Source organism: Lepus europaeus, chromosome 1 (genome assembly GCF_033115175.1).
Source record: "Lepus europaeus isolate LE1 chromosome 1, mLepTim1.pri, whole genome shotgun sequence".
Lineage (NCBI taxonomy): Eukaryota > Metazoa > Chordata > Mammalia > Lagomorpha > Leporidae > Lepus > Lepus europaeus.
Genome location: NC_084827.1, coordinates 108,982,732 through 108,996,238, shown reverse-complemented (window position 1 = coordinate 108,996,238; position 13,507 = coordinate 108,982,732). Strand labels below are relative to the sequence as shown.

The window sequence follows — 13,507 nt, the reverse complement described above, 5'->3', positions numbered from 1 at the left end:
GCCAGGGAAGGCAGTGGAGGATGGCCCAAGTGCTTGGGCCCTGCTCCTGCATGGGAGACCGGGAGGAAGCACCTGGCTCCTGGCTTCTGATAGGTGCAGCACGCCAGCTGTGGTGGCCATTTGGGGGGTGAACCAATAGAAGGAAGACCTTTTTCTCTGTCTCTCTCTCTCTCTCTCTCTCTCACTGTCTAACTCTGCTATCAAAAAAAAAAAAAAATGCTTGCAGAGTTTTAGACTTAGAGGAGCTACACAACTAGCATGCCCAAGATCACACAGCTAATAAAGGGTGAACATAGCATTCAAATGCCATGTTTTCTAGCCCTGGAGCTTTTTTAAAAAGTGCTCATGTTCTAAATGAAATATCTGTTTAATAATATACATACCTATGAAATATTCATGTTTAAGAGGCTAATAAATTCCTGTAAGTTGAAATTGGCACATACTTAAAAATCTTCATGGAAATCGGAATTAGAAGTTAAGTTTGTTCTTGTGTAAAAGAATTTGGAATCCATGCATATGAGGGATCTACATAAAGTACACAGAAAATGAATATTATGAAAACACTGAATTTCAAATTCAGTGTTTTTGCACCAAAATAAATATATTTTATTTTCCAAAGACTTATTGAAATATCCTTGTTTCTTCAAATTTAATATAATTATATATATCAAGCCTTCCTAATTTAAAAATCCAAACTGTAAATGCTCTGCTATTCAAAAGATCTTTGAGCACCAACAGCACACTATAAGTGGAAAATTCCACACGTTACTTCATGTAACAGATTATAACAAGAATGCACACTACAGACATTGTATAAAATTCCTTTAAGGGTATGGGCATAGATGTATATGAACCATAAATAAATTTCCTGTTTAGAATTGGGTCCTATCCTAAGATAATTCCATATATTTATGTAAATATTCCAAATCCCTCCAAAAATCTGAAACACTTCCCAAGCATATTTTAAAGTTTATTCATTCATTTTTATTTATTTGAAAGGCAGAGTGACAGATGGAGACATAGAGCTATCTTCCATCTGCTAGTTACTCCCAAATGTTTCAAATAACCAGGTTTGAGGCACACTGAATCCAGGAACTATGAACTTTATCTGGGTCTTTCAAATCAGGGTGGCAGAGCCCAAGTACTTGAACCATCTTCTGCTGCCTTTCATTAACCAAAAAATTGACCTGAAGTAGAGGAAGATATAGATCCCAAGCACTCAAATATGAGGTGTAGGAACCCCAAGTGGTGGCTTAACATCCCAAGTGGTGCCACGGTGCCCACCCTTGTTCCAAGTGTTTTCGATGAAGGATACTCAGCAATAGATTTTAATTATGAAAGCAGGATGGAATTGATCAAAACAAGATTGAAGCAAATCAATAGCAGTTAGAGCTCCATTTATGTACATTATGTTTGCACATTATGCAAACCTCTCTGTCAAGCGCTTTAAACACACTTAACCATCTCAGTTCTCAACATTCCTTGAAGCAATGATTATTTTTCCCCAAAGTTGGAAATGGAGGTTCTGAAAAATTAAGGATCACCAGCTCTAAAATGTGGGCCAGGGGTTGTGACAGGTAAGGTCAAGATGCTGACTAATCAGTGAGGAAAATACAGTGTGTATTTTTCTGTGTTGAATTCAAGTGCACTTTGTGGAATATACTAGCCACTCCTAAAAGATTGTATCCATTTTACAAATTAGATGAAATGGAGGCTTAGTCATATTTTAAATATTTCACAGGGACTCAAATTTTAGCAGAAACTGTAGAAACATATAAAGTGAAAAATATTTTATTTATTTATTTATTTAGAATTAATTGTCTTTTTTAATTGAAAAGCTAATAAACTGTCTAGTTACATTTCTCCCCAACCCCCAAAACCACAAACCAGGTAGTAAGTGAGTCTTCTAAGCAATATACTCAAAGCTGAGAGGCTTAGAAATAAGAACAAGTCCTCAGATCCAATTAAGGGAGCCCTGCTACACACAAGCTGATCAATGCCAGTGGTCCTGACTCACCGTGCAGCTGAAAGACATCCTAATGGGCCCACTCAGAACGTTTGTTTCAAGTAGCCTCTTTCCAGTTTCCAACTCATGAATAAAGATAATATTTTTAAAATTTATTTCAGAAAACTTTTTGGAAGTTGTTCTATTTACAATGCCAACTTTTAAAAGATCACTCAATTTAACTGGACAATAAACTAGGCAGAAATCACTCTGCGAGAAGAGAGAAAGTCCAAAATGCCCCTTTCTATCGAGAACCCACAGTTCAGTTTTATTCAGAGCAAAGTAAACAGGAACTTTTAATCATACTAGAAGAAACTCGGGTTTGGAATCTGTACTCAAACTACACATGCAGTGAGGACAATATTCTGCTAAAACAAATGATTTGCTGCTGCATTTGTCTACGTCTGCCTAATATTAACAATTATAAACAGAGCAGTGCAACTAGTATTTGGAACAATCCTTACAGTGTTACAGTGTCAGGCACGTTTCACTCCTCTTCACACCACGGTTCTCTTTGCGTACCTGGGCTTCTTCTTCTTCTTCAGTAAAGTCGTTCTTAATGTTGAAGGTCTTGCGAATCTCCTCAGGAGCCTTCCCCTTGATCATATCGGCAACAGTCTTGCACGTAACATCCAGCAAACCTTTGATGTCTAAGTAGTTTGCAGCCAGAATAAGCTCAAAAAGTGCTCCTTGGTCAACTTTCAGGAATCCCTGGTCCCAAAAAGGGATATCATCCGTTCGCTTTACTTTGTTCTCATCGTCTTCAGGAGGAGGAGAGTCATCCTTGTGGTGGATGTTGCAGAGTTCTGATGGAGAGATTTTTGAAGTTGATGTAGAAATTGCCAAACAGTCTGTGACTATCAAGACCATGTTGGAAGATTTGGGAATGGATGATGAAGGAGATGATGACCCGGTTCCTCTACCAAATGTTAATGCAGTAATATTAAAAAAGGTCATTCAGTGGTGCACCCACCATAAGGAAAAATATTTTTTAAAATGAATATTTCTAAATAGTATTTAATGTGCTGAATAAATTATACATATTTCCTACACAATTATTTATTCAATTTTTGTAAAACTATCACTGTTTTTCATCCAAATTACCATCTAACAGTATAGGAGCAATAAGTTGATGAAGCTTAGTAATTTAATCTAGCTACTTATAATTCCTAGGTCTTGATGAGAATCTTATTTCTTACTCAGAAAAGGAACACCACTGCTGCTTCTGTTCACCAACTCTGGATGACGAAGGTTGGCCTAGCCTTCAGCTAGGGATAACCTTTATTAAATGCACTGTGTATTTAATTTAAAAATTTCTACACATTTAAAAATGGAGATTAGAATGTGTGTTTACATTACCTGTATTCCATTGATTATTCATTATAACATTTAAAAAATTCATTAAATGATCTTATAAAGCACTCTTTAGTGCTCAGTAGTTCATTCTTAGTTCATTTTCAACTAATGAAACCCAGACAGACTTTGGATTCATCACTACTTTCAAATATTACAAAAACTTTACAGCAAAAATTTTCATAAATTTTGGAAGACATATATGAATATTGCCTTTGGATACATCTCTAAAAGAAATTATTTGACAAAAAATGAATATATGTAAGTTTTTCAAAAAGATTTATATATTCATTTAAAAGGCAGAGTTAGAGAGAGGGAGAGACAAAAATCTTCCTCCAACTGATTCACTCCCCAAATCTCCACAGTGGCCAAAACTGGAACTCCATCTTGGTCTCCTACACAGTGGTAGGGGCCTAAATTTGTGGATAATCATCTGTTTTCCTTGGTGCTTTAGCAGGGAGCTGGATCATAATCAGAGCAGCTGGAACTCATGAACCAGTGCTCATATGTCATGCTGGAATCGCAGGCAGCAGCTTAAACCTCTGTGCCACAATGCTGGCCCAAAACTTTTGGTAAATATTGCAAAATTACCCATAAAACATTTATACATTATTCCTATCATCTGGAAGCGGAAAGTTATTCCCTCCATATCTTCTCTAGTAGCATATACTCTTATTAAAATCTTTGCTACTTTAATACTATAAGTTTGGTTCCTACTATTTTTATATCTTTGATGACTAGTGAGAGTTGACATGGTACCAACTATTTATTAGCCACTTTTATTTTAATAATTATTTCTTTGTTCAGTCTTGTACTCAGAGATTGCTTATTCATTAAAGAAAAAAATCTTCACCTGTCATTTGTGTTTTATGTAGATGCATTCTACTTTGTTTTTAATTTTTATTTATTTATTTGAAAGACACACAGAGACACAGATAGATCGCATCCATTGATTCTTCTTTCCTCAGAACAATTTTTACATATTTCATGATTCTATTTTCAGTACATTTATATAGATTTTGCTGAGGTCTGCTTTACATAACAAAATCACTATGTTAGAGTGTACAAGTCAGTGGTTTTTAGTTTAGTCACAATATTATGCAACCATGATCATTACCTAATTGTGTTTATTTACTTTTGAAACATTTAAAGTTTTCTTATCTAAGGGCAGGGGAAGGGGTGGAAAGTGAGTGCTCCCATCTTTTGGTTCATTGCCTAATGCTCACAATGGCCCCATGCCATTTCCAAATGACTTTTTTGATTGCCTTTAAACGAGTTTACCATTGCTCTCTCTTTTTAAAAAATGGGTGGTACTTATACAGAATGGAGGAAGAAAGTCATCCATTTTGTCATAATTGAAATTATTTTATTTGATGTGGAAATAGGAAAAATGGAAAAAAATGGTTATTCTCGCCATTCTCTTTTTTTTCTCTCTACACAACCCCATTTTCACAACTTTTGATTTACATAACTTTTACATTTAACTTTGGCAAGTAAAACAGCAGAACATAAATCTTCTAAATGCACTCTGTGTGTGTGTGCATGAGGATAGCATTTTTTATACAGCTTTTCAAGTTGTTCAAACTAGAAGCTATTGTGTCCCAAACTCACTGAAAAAAAATTTTTTTTCTAATGGAGGAGTTCTGAAATAACATTAACTTAGTGAAATAATTACTCTGTTATTTTTAAATTTAGAATTGCTGTTTCTCCAAGCTCTTTAACTTAAAACATTCCAAAATAATAATATATAGAAACTCAAAGATCTATATTATACTTTTGCTTCCCTTACCTTTGTAATGTTTTACATACACACGTAAGTTTATTAGGCCAGTCAGTCTGAATGCGTATCACAGTGGTGGTTTTACTTTTTGTATTAAATCACTTGGCAAATTTTCCTATTTTTTTCTTCTTTTTGTTCTCCCCTAAAATATTTTCACAAATCATTTTTAATTCAAATTAGAAATAGAGTTTTCTGATTTTAAGGGAGATAGCTATATATTGTAAGAAAATATAAACCTGTAAAATAGAGTAAAACCAACTTCCATTCCCTTGTTTCACAGAAGTAAGCTTACTTAAATGAAAGAATAACAGGGACCATGGGCATGGTCATGAATTGTAAGACAAGATGATCAGGTGGTCAGAGAGCAAGGGAGAACCTGGAGAGTGGTGTTTCCAGAAGTAATGTCATAAAGACTTTTTAAAGAGGAAGTGAGTTGAATTGCACCAAGAGTGAAGAAAGGCAAAGCAAAGTATTCAGTTCAAATTTCAAAATTAAGATGGATAGAAAGCCATGGAAAGCAAGTCCTGTACATGGCCTACTCATGGTACTCACTGGGCAGACTGATAATTCTATGAACACAGTGGCACTTGTAGTTTAAAAATCCGCATGGCTTTCATTGTTGTTGTGAATCACGTTCCTGGCAGCCTCACACTCACACCTTTACTTCTGTGTGTCCACTCAGGCCTCTCATGTTATGAGCTGAAGGAGAAATAAAATATACAGGATGAAAAAATGGCAATGTTGCCTCCCCCAGGACCTCAAAGCTTTGTCCGCTTCACAAAGCAGTCTCTTGCCCTCATTGAACAGCGCATTGCTGAAGGCAAAACCAAGGAACCCAAAGAAGAAAAGAAAGATGACCACGATGAAGGGCCGAAGCCCAGCAGTGATTTGGAAGCGGGCAAGCAGCTGCCCTTCATCTACGGCGACATTCCTGCGGGCATGGTGTCCGAGCCGCTGGAGGACCTGGACCCCTACTATGCAGACAAAAAAGTGAGCTTGTTTTAACTTCACTGCTGGGTTTCCGATGGCTTCCTTCTGTACAAAAATTACTTTTGTTGTTTTGGGTTTATTTTATTTATTTGAGAGGTGGAGTCACAAAGAGAGGGAGAGAGAGAGTGGTCTCCCATCCACTGATTTGCTCCCCAAATGGCCATAATGGCTGGAGCTGGGAAAGGCTGAAGCCTAGAGCCAGGAGCTTTTTCTGAGTCTCCCATGTGAGTACAGGAGCCCAAGAACTTGGGTCATCTTCCACTGCTTTCCCAGGCTATTAACAGAGGGCTGGATTGAAGAGGAATAGTTGGAACTCAAACTCACACCCATATGGGATGCAGGCACTGCAGGCAGAGGTTTAACCTCCTTTGTCACAGTGCTGGCTCCCAAAAAATTGTTTTAAAGTGAGATGAAATGGAATTCGGTAAGTGTCATCACAGCTGTAATGTTCAATTCAATGCCTAAGTAGATTATTGAGAACATATACTGATTCTACTTTATCATTACGACAGTTCTGATATGTGAGCACTACTTTTTATTTCTTTAATTTTTTGAAGTGTTCAGTAAAAAATGTTTTCATTTTTGGATATAATACAGTGGTCTCCAAAATTTCATAGTCATACCTTTTTGTTCTAACAATTAAATCCTGTGTGTGTATTAAGACCCAAATTTCCTTAGAACTTTTCAGTGTAAATGAAAATTGATAATTTAGGCTTTTAAAATGCCAGAATGATTCTTAATAAAAAGATCTATTTATTTACTTGGAAAAGTTATGATGGAAAAGGAGAGACAGAGAGAGGGAAAAAGAGAGAAAGAGAGAGACAGAGACAGAGAGAGAGAGAGGGAGAGAGAGAGAGATCTTACATCTGCTGGTTAGTATCACAGGCAGCAGTTTAGCCCTCTATGCCACAATGCTGATCCCTTGAATAATTCTTAAAAAAAAAAATCGAGTACAAGTAACTTGATCTTGCCAAGTCTGGGCAGTAGGTTGTGATTCTCTTGTTGGCTCAGCTGAACTGTGGCTCATGAATTCTTTGATGATTCTTTAAAAAAAAAAATAGTTTTTTTTTTTTTATTTGAGAGTGACAGATGGAAGAGAAACAAAGAAAGAACAATTGGGAATTCTTTAGAAGTTCTTTTATCTACTAATTCCCTTCCCAAATAGCCTCAACAGCTGAGCTGGTCTAGGCTGAGACCAAGAGCCCAGAACTCTATTCAGGTGTCCTGTGAGGGTGACAGGTGCCCAAGTACTTGTTCCATCTTCTGCTGCCTTCCTAGTCACATTAGGTAGATTTTAAGAGGAGCAGCTGGGACTAGAACTGGCATTCCAATATGTGAAGTTGTTGATATGAGTTGCTGGCATTGTGATTGGAATTTAATCCATGGTGCCACCGCATTGGCCCCTCTCCAGTGATTCTGATAGACATGTGACCCTGTCTTTTCTTCACTTATCCCTCTCCATTTGTATTTATCTGATGATACTCCATTTTGCGTTATATTACAGTTATTGTGTTCTTACCATTTTTCTAGGAAGTTTCTTGAATTAAAAACTCATGCCTCATTCATATTCAAACTCCTTTTTTCTGCCTGTTAGGGCAAAGTTGCTCACTATACAGTTGTAGAAAGAATGGATATATGGATTTTAGCAAGTACAATATACTAAGATTTAAGAGGCAATTGGGGGGCTGGCACTGTGGTGTAGTAGGTAAAACCACCACCCACAGTGTCGTAATCCCATATGGGTGCCGGTTCAAGTCCTGGCTGCCCCACTTCCTATCCAGCTCTCTGCTATGGCCTAGGGAGACAGTAGAAGATGGCCTAAGTCCTTGGGCTGCTGCACCTGTGTGGGAGACTCAGAAGAAGCTCCTGGCTCCTGGCTTCAGATTGGAGCAGCTCCAGCCATTGTGGTCAATTGGGGAGTGAACCAGCAGAATGGAAGGCCTCTCTTTCTGCCTCTCCTTCTCTCTCTGTGTAACTCTGACTTTCAAATAAATAAATAAATACTTAAAAAAATTAAAAAAACAATTGGTTGAGTTCAAGGACTATACATTAATTTTAAAATGAATTTTCAAAGCAAACATGAATTTTACATTAAATCATGTTTAAACATAACTGACAAAGTGAAAGGGTTCAGGAAAATAAAAGGACAGGTGAAAATAATCAATTCTGGTCAGGTTTCCTGAGGGAACACTACCACACACAAGGAAAAAGACAGATTCATGAATTTATCTCACCTGCATGCAAAAAAGTTTATTTTAAGAAGCCAGCTCATAAACTCACATAAGCCTCCGATGAAGTAAAACAATAAAAACCTAAGTAAGTATCTTTTAGATAACACTAATAATGTGTCTGCCACCTGCAGAAAAAAAAGGCAGGGATTTGCAGTTGGTCTTTCTGAATTGCAAGCCAATGTCTTGGGTTGTTTTAATGTTTTGTTGTTATTGTCATCTGTTTATTTTTGTTTTCCTAACTAAATATCAAAGCCGTAGAGAATGCTACTCATCACGCAATGACTGCAATAAAATGTTTTAACAATTTTTATTCATATTTTTCAAATTATCATGGTTAGTAGCAAGAGAATCCTTCAATTTATGTTCTTATATTTTTGCTAATATTATCACTACAGCCGAAACAAAGAAATTCAGTTGGTGTCATTGGAAAGATTCATCAAACTCTGGACATTCTTTAACTTTATGAAAACATTTTTGAAAGAATATATATTTCAAAACATTTGCTATTAACCATGACAATTGTCAACAAACATTTAAATTATCAAAATGTTATAGTAAAAACCAAGGATAGCTGGTTTCTATCAGTATAATGGAAGAAATGAATCATAATTTAAAATAAGTTCAGTAGTTATATTATTGTTACTATGAAAGAAATATGAAAAAGGAAATAAATAGTATCTTGGAAGCTCAATTCTTCATTTTTGAAAAGAAAAGGTCTTGGGAGTTAATTGGCTAATATATTGACAACTTCACTGATAGCACTGCAATGCAATAACATTGCTTAAGTCTAATGATAGTATTTCTTTAATACAACACTGCCACAGAGAGAACTCAACTACTAATATTGATATGGTAGCTTAAAATTCTGAATTTTTAATTTTATACTGTTTTCTCTTTTCTCCTGCAGACTTTCATAGTATTGAACAAAGGAAAAGCAATCTTCCGATTCAATGCCACACCTGCTTTGTACATACTGTCACCTTTCAGTCCTCTAAGAAGAATATCTATTAAGATTTTAGTACACTCATATCCTTTTCAAAATGCTTTCTTGCAAAATAACTTAAAGTGCAGTTTTTCCCATATATTGGAAAATGGATTTTAGTTATTGCACTTTTGGAAGATTCTCACAATTTCAATGTAATTTAGCCGGCGCGGCGGCTCACTAGGCTAATCCTCCGCCTTGTGGCGCCGGCACACCGGGTTCTAGTCCCGGTCGGGGCACCAATCCTGTCCCGGTTGCCCCTCTTCCAGGCCAGCTCTCTGCTGTGGCTAGGGAGTGCAGTGGAGGATGGCCCAAGTGCTTGGGCCCTGCACCCCATGGGAGACCAGGAGAAGCACCTGGCTCCTGCCATCGGATCAGCGCGGTGCGCCGGCCGCAGCGCACTACCGCAGCGGCCATTGGAGGGTGAACCAATGGCAAAGGAAGACCTTTCTCTCTGTCTCTCTCTCTCACTGTCCACTCTGCCTGTCAAAAATTTAAAAAAAAATTTTTCAATATAATTTAATATAGGTCTCAAAGAGGTTTGGGAGAATAGCAGTATTAGAATTTTAGAATATATTACTCATATTTATTTCTTGTTCATAGACACTAAAAAGTAGTCTATATGCTCATTTAGAACTATCTCCTAAAGAAAATTTATTAACATTTCAACAGAGGTCATCATCCAATATTCAAAGTTCCTAGTGCAGTCTCATCATTCTCCTTGATTCTAAGCTACCTTATTCAGCATGCTTATTATGTGCACTATTCTGACGAACTGCATATTTATGACCATGAATAACCCGCCAGAGTGGACCAAAAATGTAGAGTAAGTGGATATAAGTTCATTTTAATATAACTTTAGTATTATCGTCTTCATTATTTTTCTTTTGTAAGTTTTTACATCTTTAAAAGCTGCAGTGTTTGTCATTCCATGTTATGTGAGAATACTCCAAAAAGTTCATGAAGAGTGAAATCAAATGATAAGTTTATCTAAAGGCAAAACAAATTTTGAAATCCATGCAAACTGGAGTATTCAAAATGTTAATAGAAAAAACATGTTGTGCAATGACTTCAAAAAAATGTTTGCATTAAAAGAAGCACTTTTTAAAATATTTATTTTACTTCTTTGAAAGGCAGAGAGAGAGAGATATTGATTGATTGATTGAGATCTCCCTTCCAGCAATTCACTATTCAAATGCTGGCACCATCTGGAGTGGAGTCAATTCAAAACTGTGAACTGGAAACTCAATCGGGGTCTCCCATTTGGGCCACTACATGTGGCCTCCCAGGGTGCCTAGCTGCAGGAAGCTGAAACTGGGGGGCAGAAACAGGGATGGGAACCCAAACCCTGGCACTCTGGAATGGGATGCAGACATTCCAAGCAGTAACCCAACTGCTAGGCCTAACACTCCAGAAAATTACCTTTTAATCCCATTTCTCCATGATGTTTCTGAACTTTCCTTGTATAGTTGTTCTTTCAGTTGTTTTTTCTCTCCTATGTTATTAACTACCAAGAGTAGATTAAATGATTAGATGCTACAGTGTTTCTAGAAGAATGAATCCATCAGATAGTCTGTTCTGTTCTTAAATGTGCTACACAGCACTTACTTGTGGGATGTATTTTTGATAGTAGCAATGTAGGAATTTTCTAGGTAGACCTGATATAATGTTCTTAATTATTTTAAGTCCCTTATTTTTTGGAACTGTTTCTGATTTGGACATTTTAATATTTTTCTGAAAATACATTTATTGTAGTTTATTCCATTAGAATAAGTCCAGAAAGTAATAGGCACTCTCCACTAGATACCTTCCTTTGCTTAATCAGAGAAGATAAAGATTGACATGGTGCTGCAACCTTTTCATCCCCAATATCTTACTGCATTTTTGCATTTAGGTACACATTTACTGGAATATATACTTTTGAATCACTTGTGAAAATCCTTGCCAGAGGTTTTTGTGTAGGAGAATTTACTTTCCTTCGTGACCCATGGAACTGGCTGGATTTTATTGTCATTGTTTTTGCGTAAGTATTTTCATTTTTTTTTAAGTTGAAGCCTTGTGAAAATCAGAAATCACAATATTCCAATAAAACAAGATGTAGGATCTGATTGTTACTACATGTAATGATTGTACTGAAAGGAAAATGAAAATTCTATGCAAGCTAATCATTGATAGGGACTTATTATACTTTTCAGAAAAGATTATTTCCACTCAAAAGTATATGTCATTTAGATTGATCATCTTGGCTTACAATTATCACTTGAGTGGACAGTGTATACAGTACTAGTTAGGTTTATACTTTTTCCATAATTCTTATTTAAAAATGAATACAAATTGCAATAAGCAAAAAAAAAAAAAGAACTCTTGTGCCTTTAATTATAATACTCTTTATTAGCCTGTTAAACTAAATGTTTTTACAAGCGCTGTCACTTCTTACTACACCTGATATTCATGCATTCTCTATGAGTTATATATGCATCCATAGTTTATTTTCAAGGGGAAAGTAAGGTATATTTTTAATTTACTCATGTTATTATTCTTTTCTCAGTGTATTTTTCAGAAGCATTAGTTTTCAAAATCCCAAATCTAGATACAATATATTCCTTTTATCATCCTGAATTATTAAATCCATGTTAATTGGAGCCATTTAGACAGTTGAGAAGGTCTTCAGATTTCTAGTCTGTGGTTTCCTCACCCAGGCCTGACCTCTGCCCACTCCTTGTCCACCAGGCTCTATCCTTTCAAGGTAACATACAATTCTGTAGTTCCATCTGGGACCTGCTGATTAGAACACATTTCATTTAAGAGGGCTGTCTCTTCTCATGGGTCTCCTTTTTCTATCCATACTATTCATATACCATAAAATTCACCCTTGTATGTTATGCAATTCAATGTTTTTAGTATATTAACAATGCTGTGCAATCATCAGCACTATTTTAATTTAAGCACATTTTTATCACCACACACACACAAAAAAAAAAACCCATATACCCATTAGCAGTCTCTTCCAGATCCTCTATTCCTAGCCATTTAGGTACCACTCATCACTGTTTTATCTCTACGGATTTGCCTGTTCTGTATGTTTCAATAAAATGGACTTCTAGAATATGCATCCTTTTGTGCTGTACTCTTTAACTTGACATATTGTTTTCAAAGTTTGATAGGAAATTAAAAATCTAACTTACTTGACTGTTGGAGATCTAATAATTAGAGCATTTAATTGTTTATTTAAGCAGCTAAGTGTATGAAATAATATGAATAATATTTGTATTTTGTTTGCATCAAATCAGCCAAAGCAAATTAAATTAAGTATGATCGAAAAAAAAACACTTGCAAAACTATCCATTAAAACAGAAGTTTTCCAAATATAGCAAATACCTGACTAGAGGCACAGAGGTAAGTATGATAGACTTTATCTAAATTCTGAATAACTCTGATTTAATTCTACAGGTATTTAACAGAATTTGTAAACCTAGGCAATGTTTCAGCTCTTCGAACTTTCAGAGTCCTGAGAGCTTTGAAAACTATTTCTGTAATCCCAGGTAAGAAGTAATTGGTGTGAAGCATTAGGCCACTCATAACTCCAACTGTTTGGGAGTTGTTCTTTGTTTGTTTGTGTGTGTGTCGTCACTGTGTTTGTGTATAAACTCCCCCTATTACAGATATGTGACAGAGTTTGTGGACCTGGGCAATGTCTCAGCGTTGAGAACATTCAGAGTTCTCCGAGCATTGAAAACAATTTCAGTCATTCCAGGTGAGAGTGGGGTTAAACACCGAGGCTGACTTTGATCTTTTTAAGGAAAGACAAAAAAAGTTTGTTTTGTACAATTTTAATTAAATTCAATTTCTTCTGCCTTTTTTTACAATCATTATTAAAAGTCAGCCTTTGAGTTTAATCAGTTGCATGGGTCTTGGAGGATGAAGATGACCACTTGGCTCATATCTCAACTTGAAATTTTCCCTCCTGTCAAAGGATTTATTTTACATTTGCTAATCCACGAAGGAAAATTTCAATTTGTTCTAATTGCTTTTCATGTAGTTAAGAAAAGAAATAATAAGTATCAGCATGAGGATATTGCATGGCACATTTTATATTTTTCCTCAACAAACCATTTCTTAATTTAAAAAAAATCACTCATTGTAAGTTGTCACTATGTGGTTCAATA

The 13,507-nt window shown here is 35.9% G+C and overlaps 1 protein-coding gene and 1 pseudogene across 3 annotated transcripts in view; one reads left to right on the top strand and one right to left on the bottom strand.

The window, feature by feature from the left end:
• Positions 1-2,492: 2,492 nt before the first annotated feature.
• On the bottom strand, positions 2,493-2,875 carry LOC133763057 (S-phase kinase-associated protein 1-like; annotated as a pseudogene).
• A 2,995-nt stretch (positions 2,876-5,870) lies between these two features.
• Positions 5,871-13,507, top strand: part of SCN9A (sodium voltage-gated channel alpha subunit 9) — a 107,506-nt gene continuing 99,869 nt past the window's right edge. For 2 of the 3 annotated variants that reach the window (XM_062200228.1, XM_062200219.1), the window contains exons 1-5: positions 5,871-6,128; positions 9,267-9,385; positions 10,078-10,167; positions 11,236-11,364; positions 12,792-12,883. In XM_062200228.1, the coding sequence (XP_062056212.1) occupies positions 5,871-6,128; positions 9,267-9,385; positions 10,078-10,167; positions 11,236-11,364; positions 12,792-12,883 (688 nt within the window). Of the gene's footprint in view, positions 6,129-9,266; positions 9,386-10,077; positions 10,168-11,235; positions 11,365-12,791; positions 12,884-13,003; positions 13,096-13,507 lie in introns of all 3 variants that reach the window. The other variant, XM_062200223.1, reaches the window with a different exon arrangement.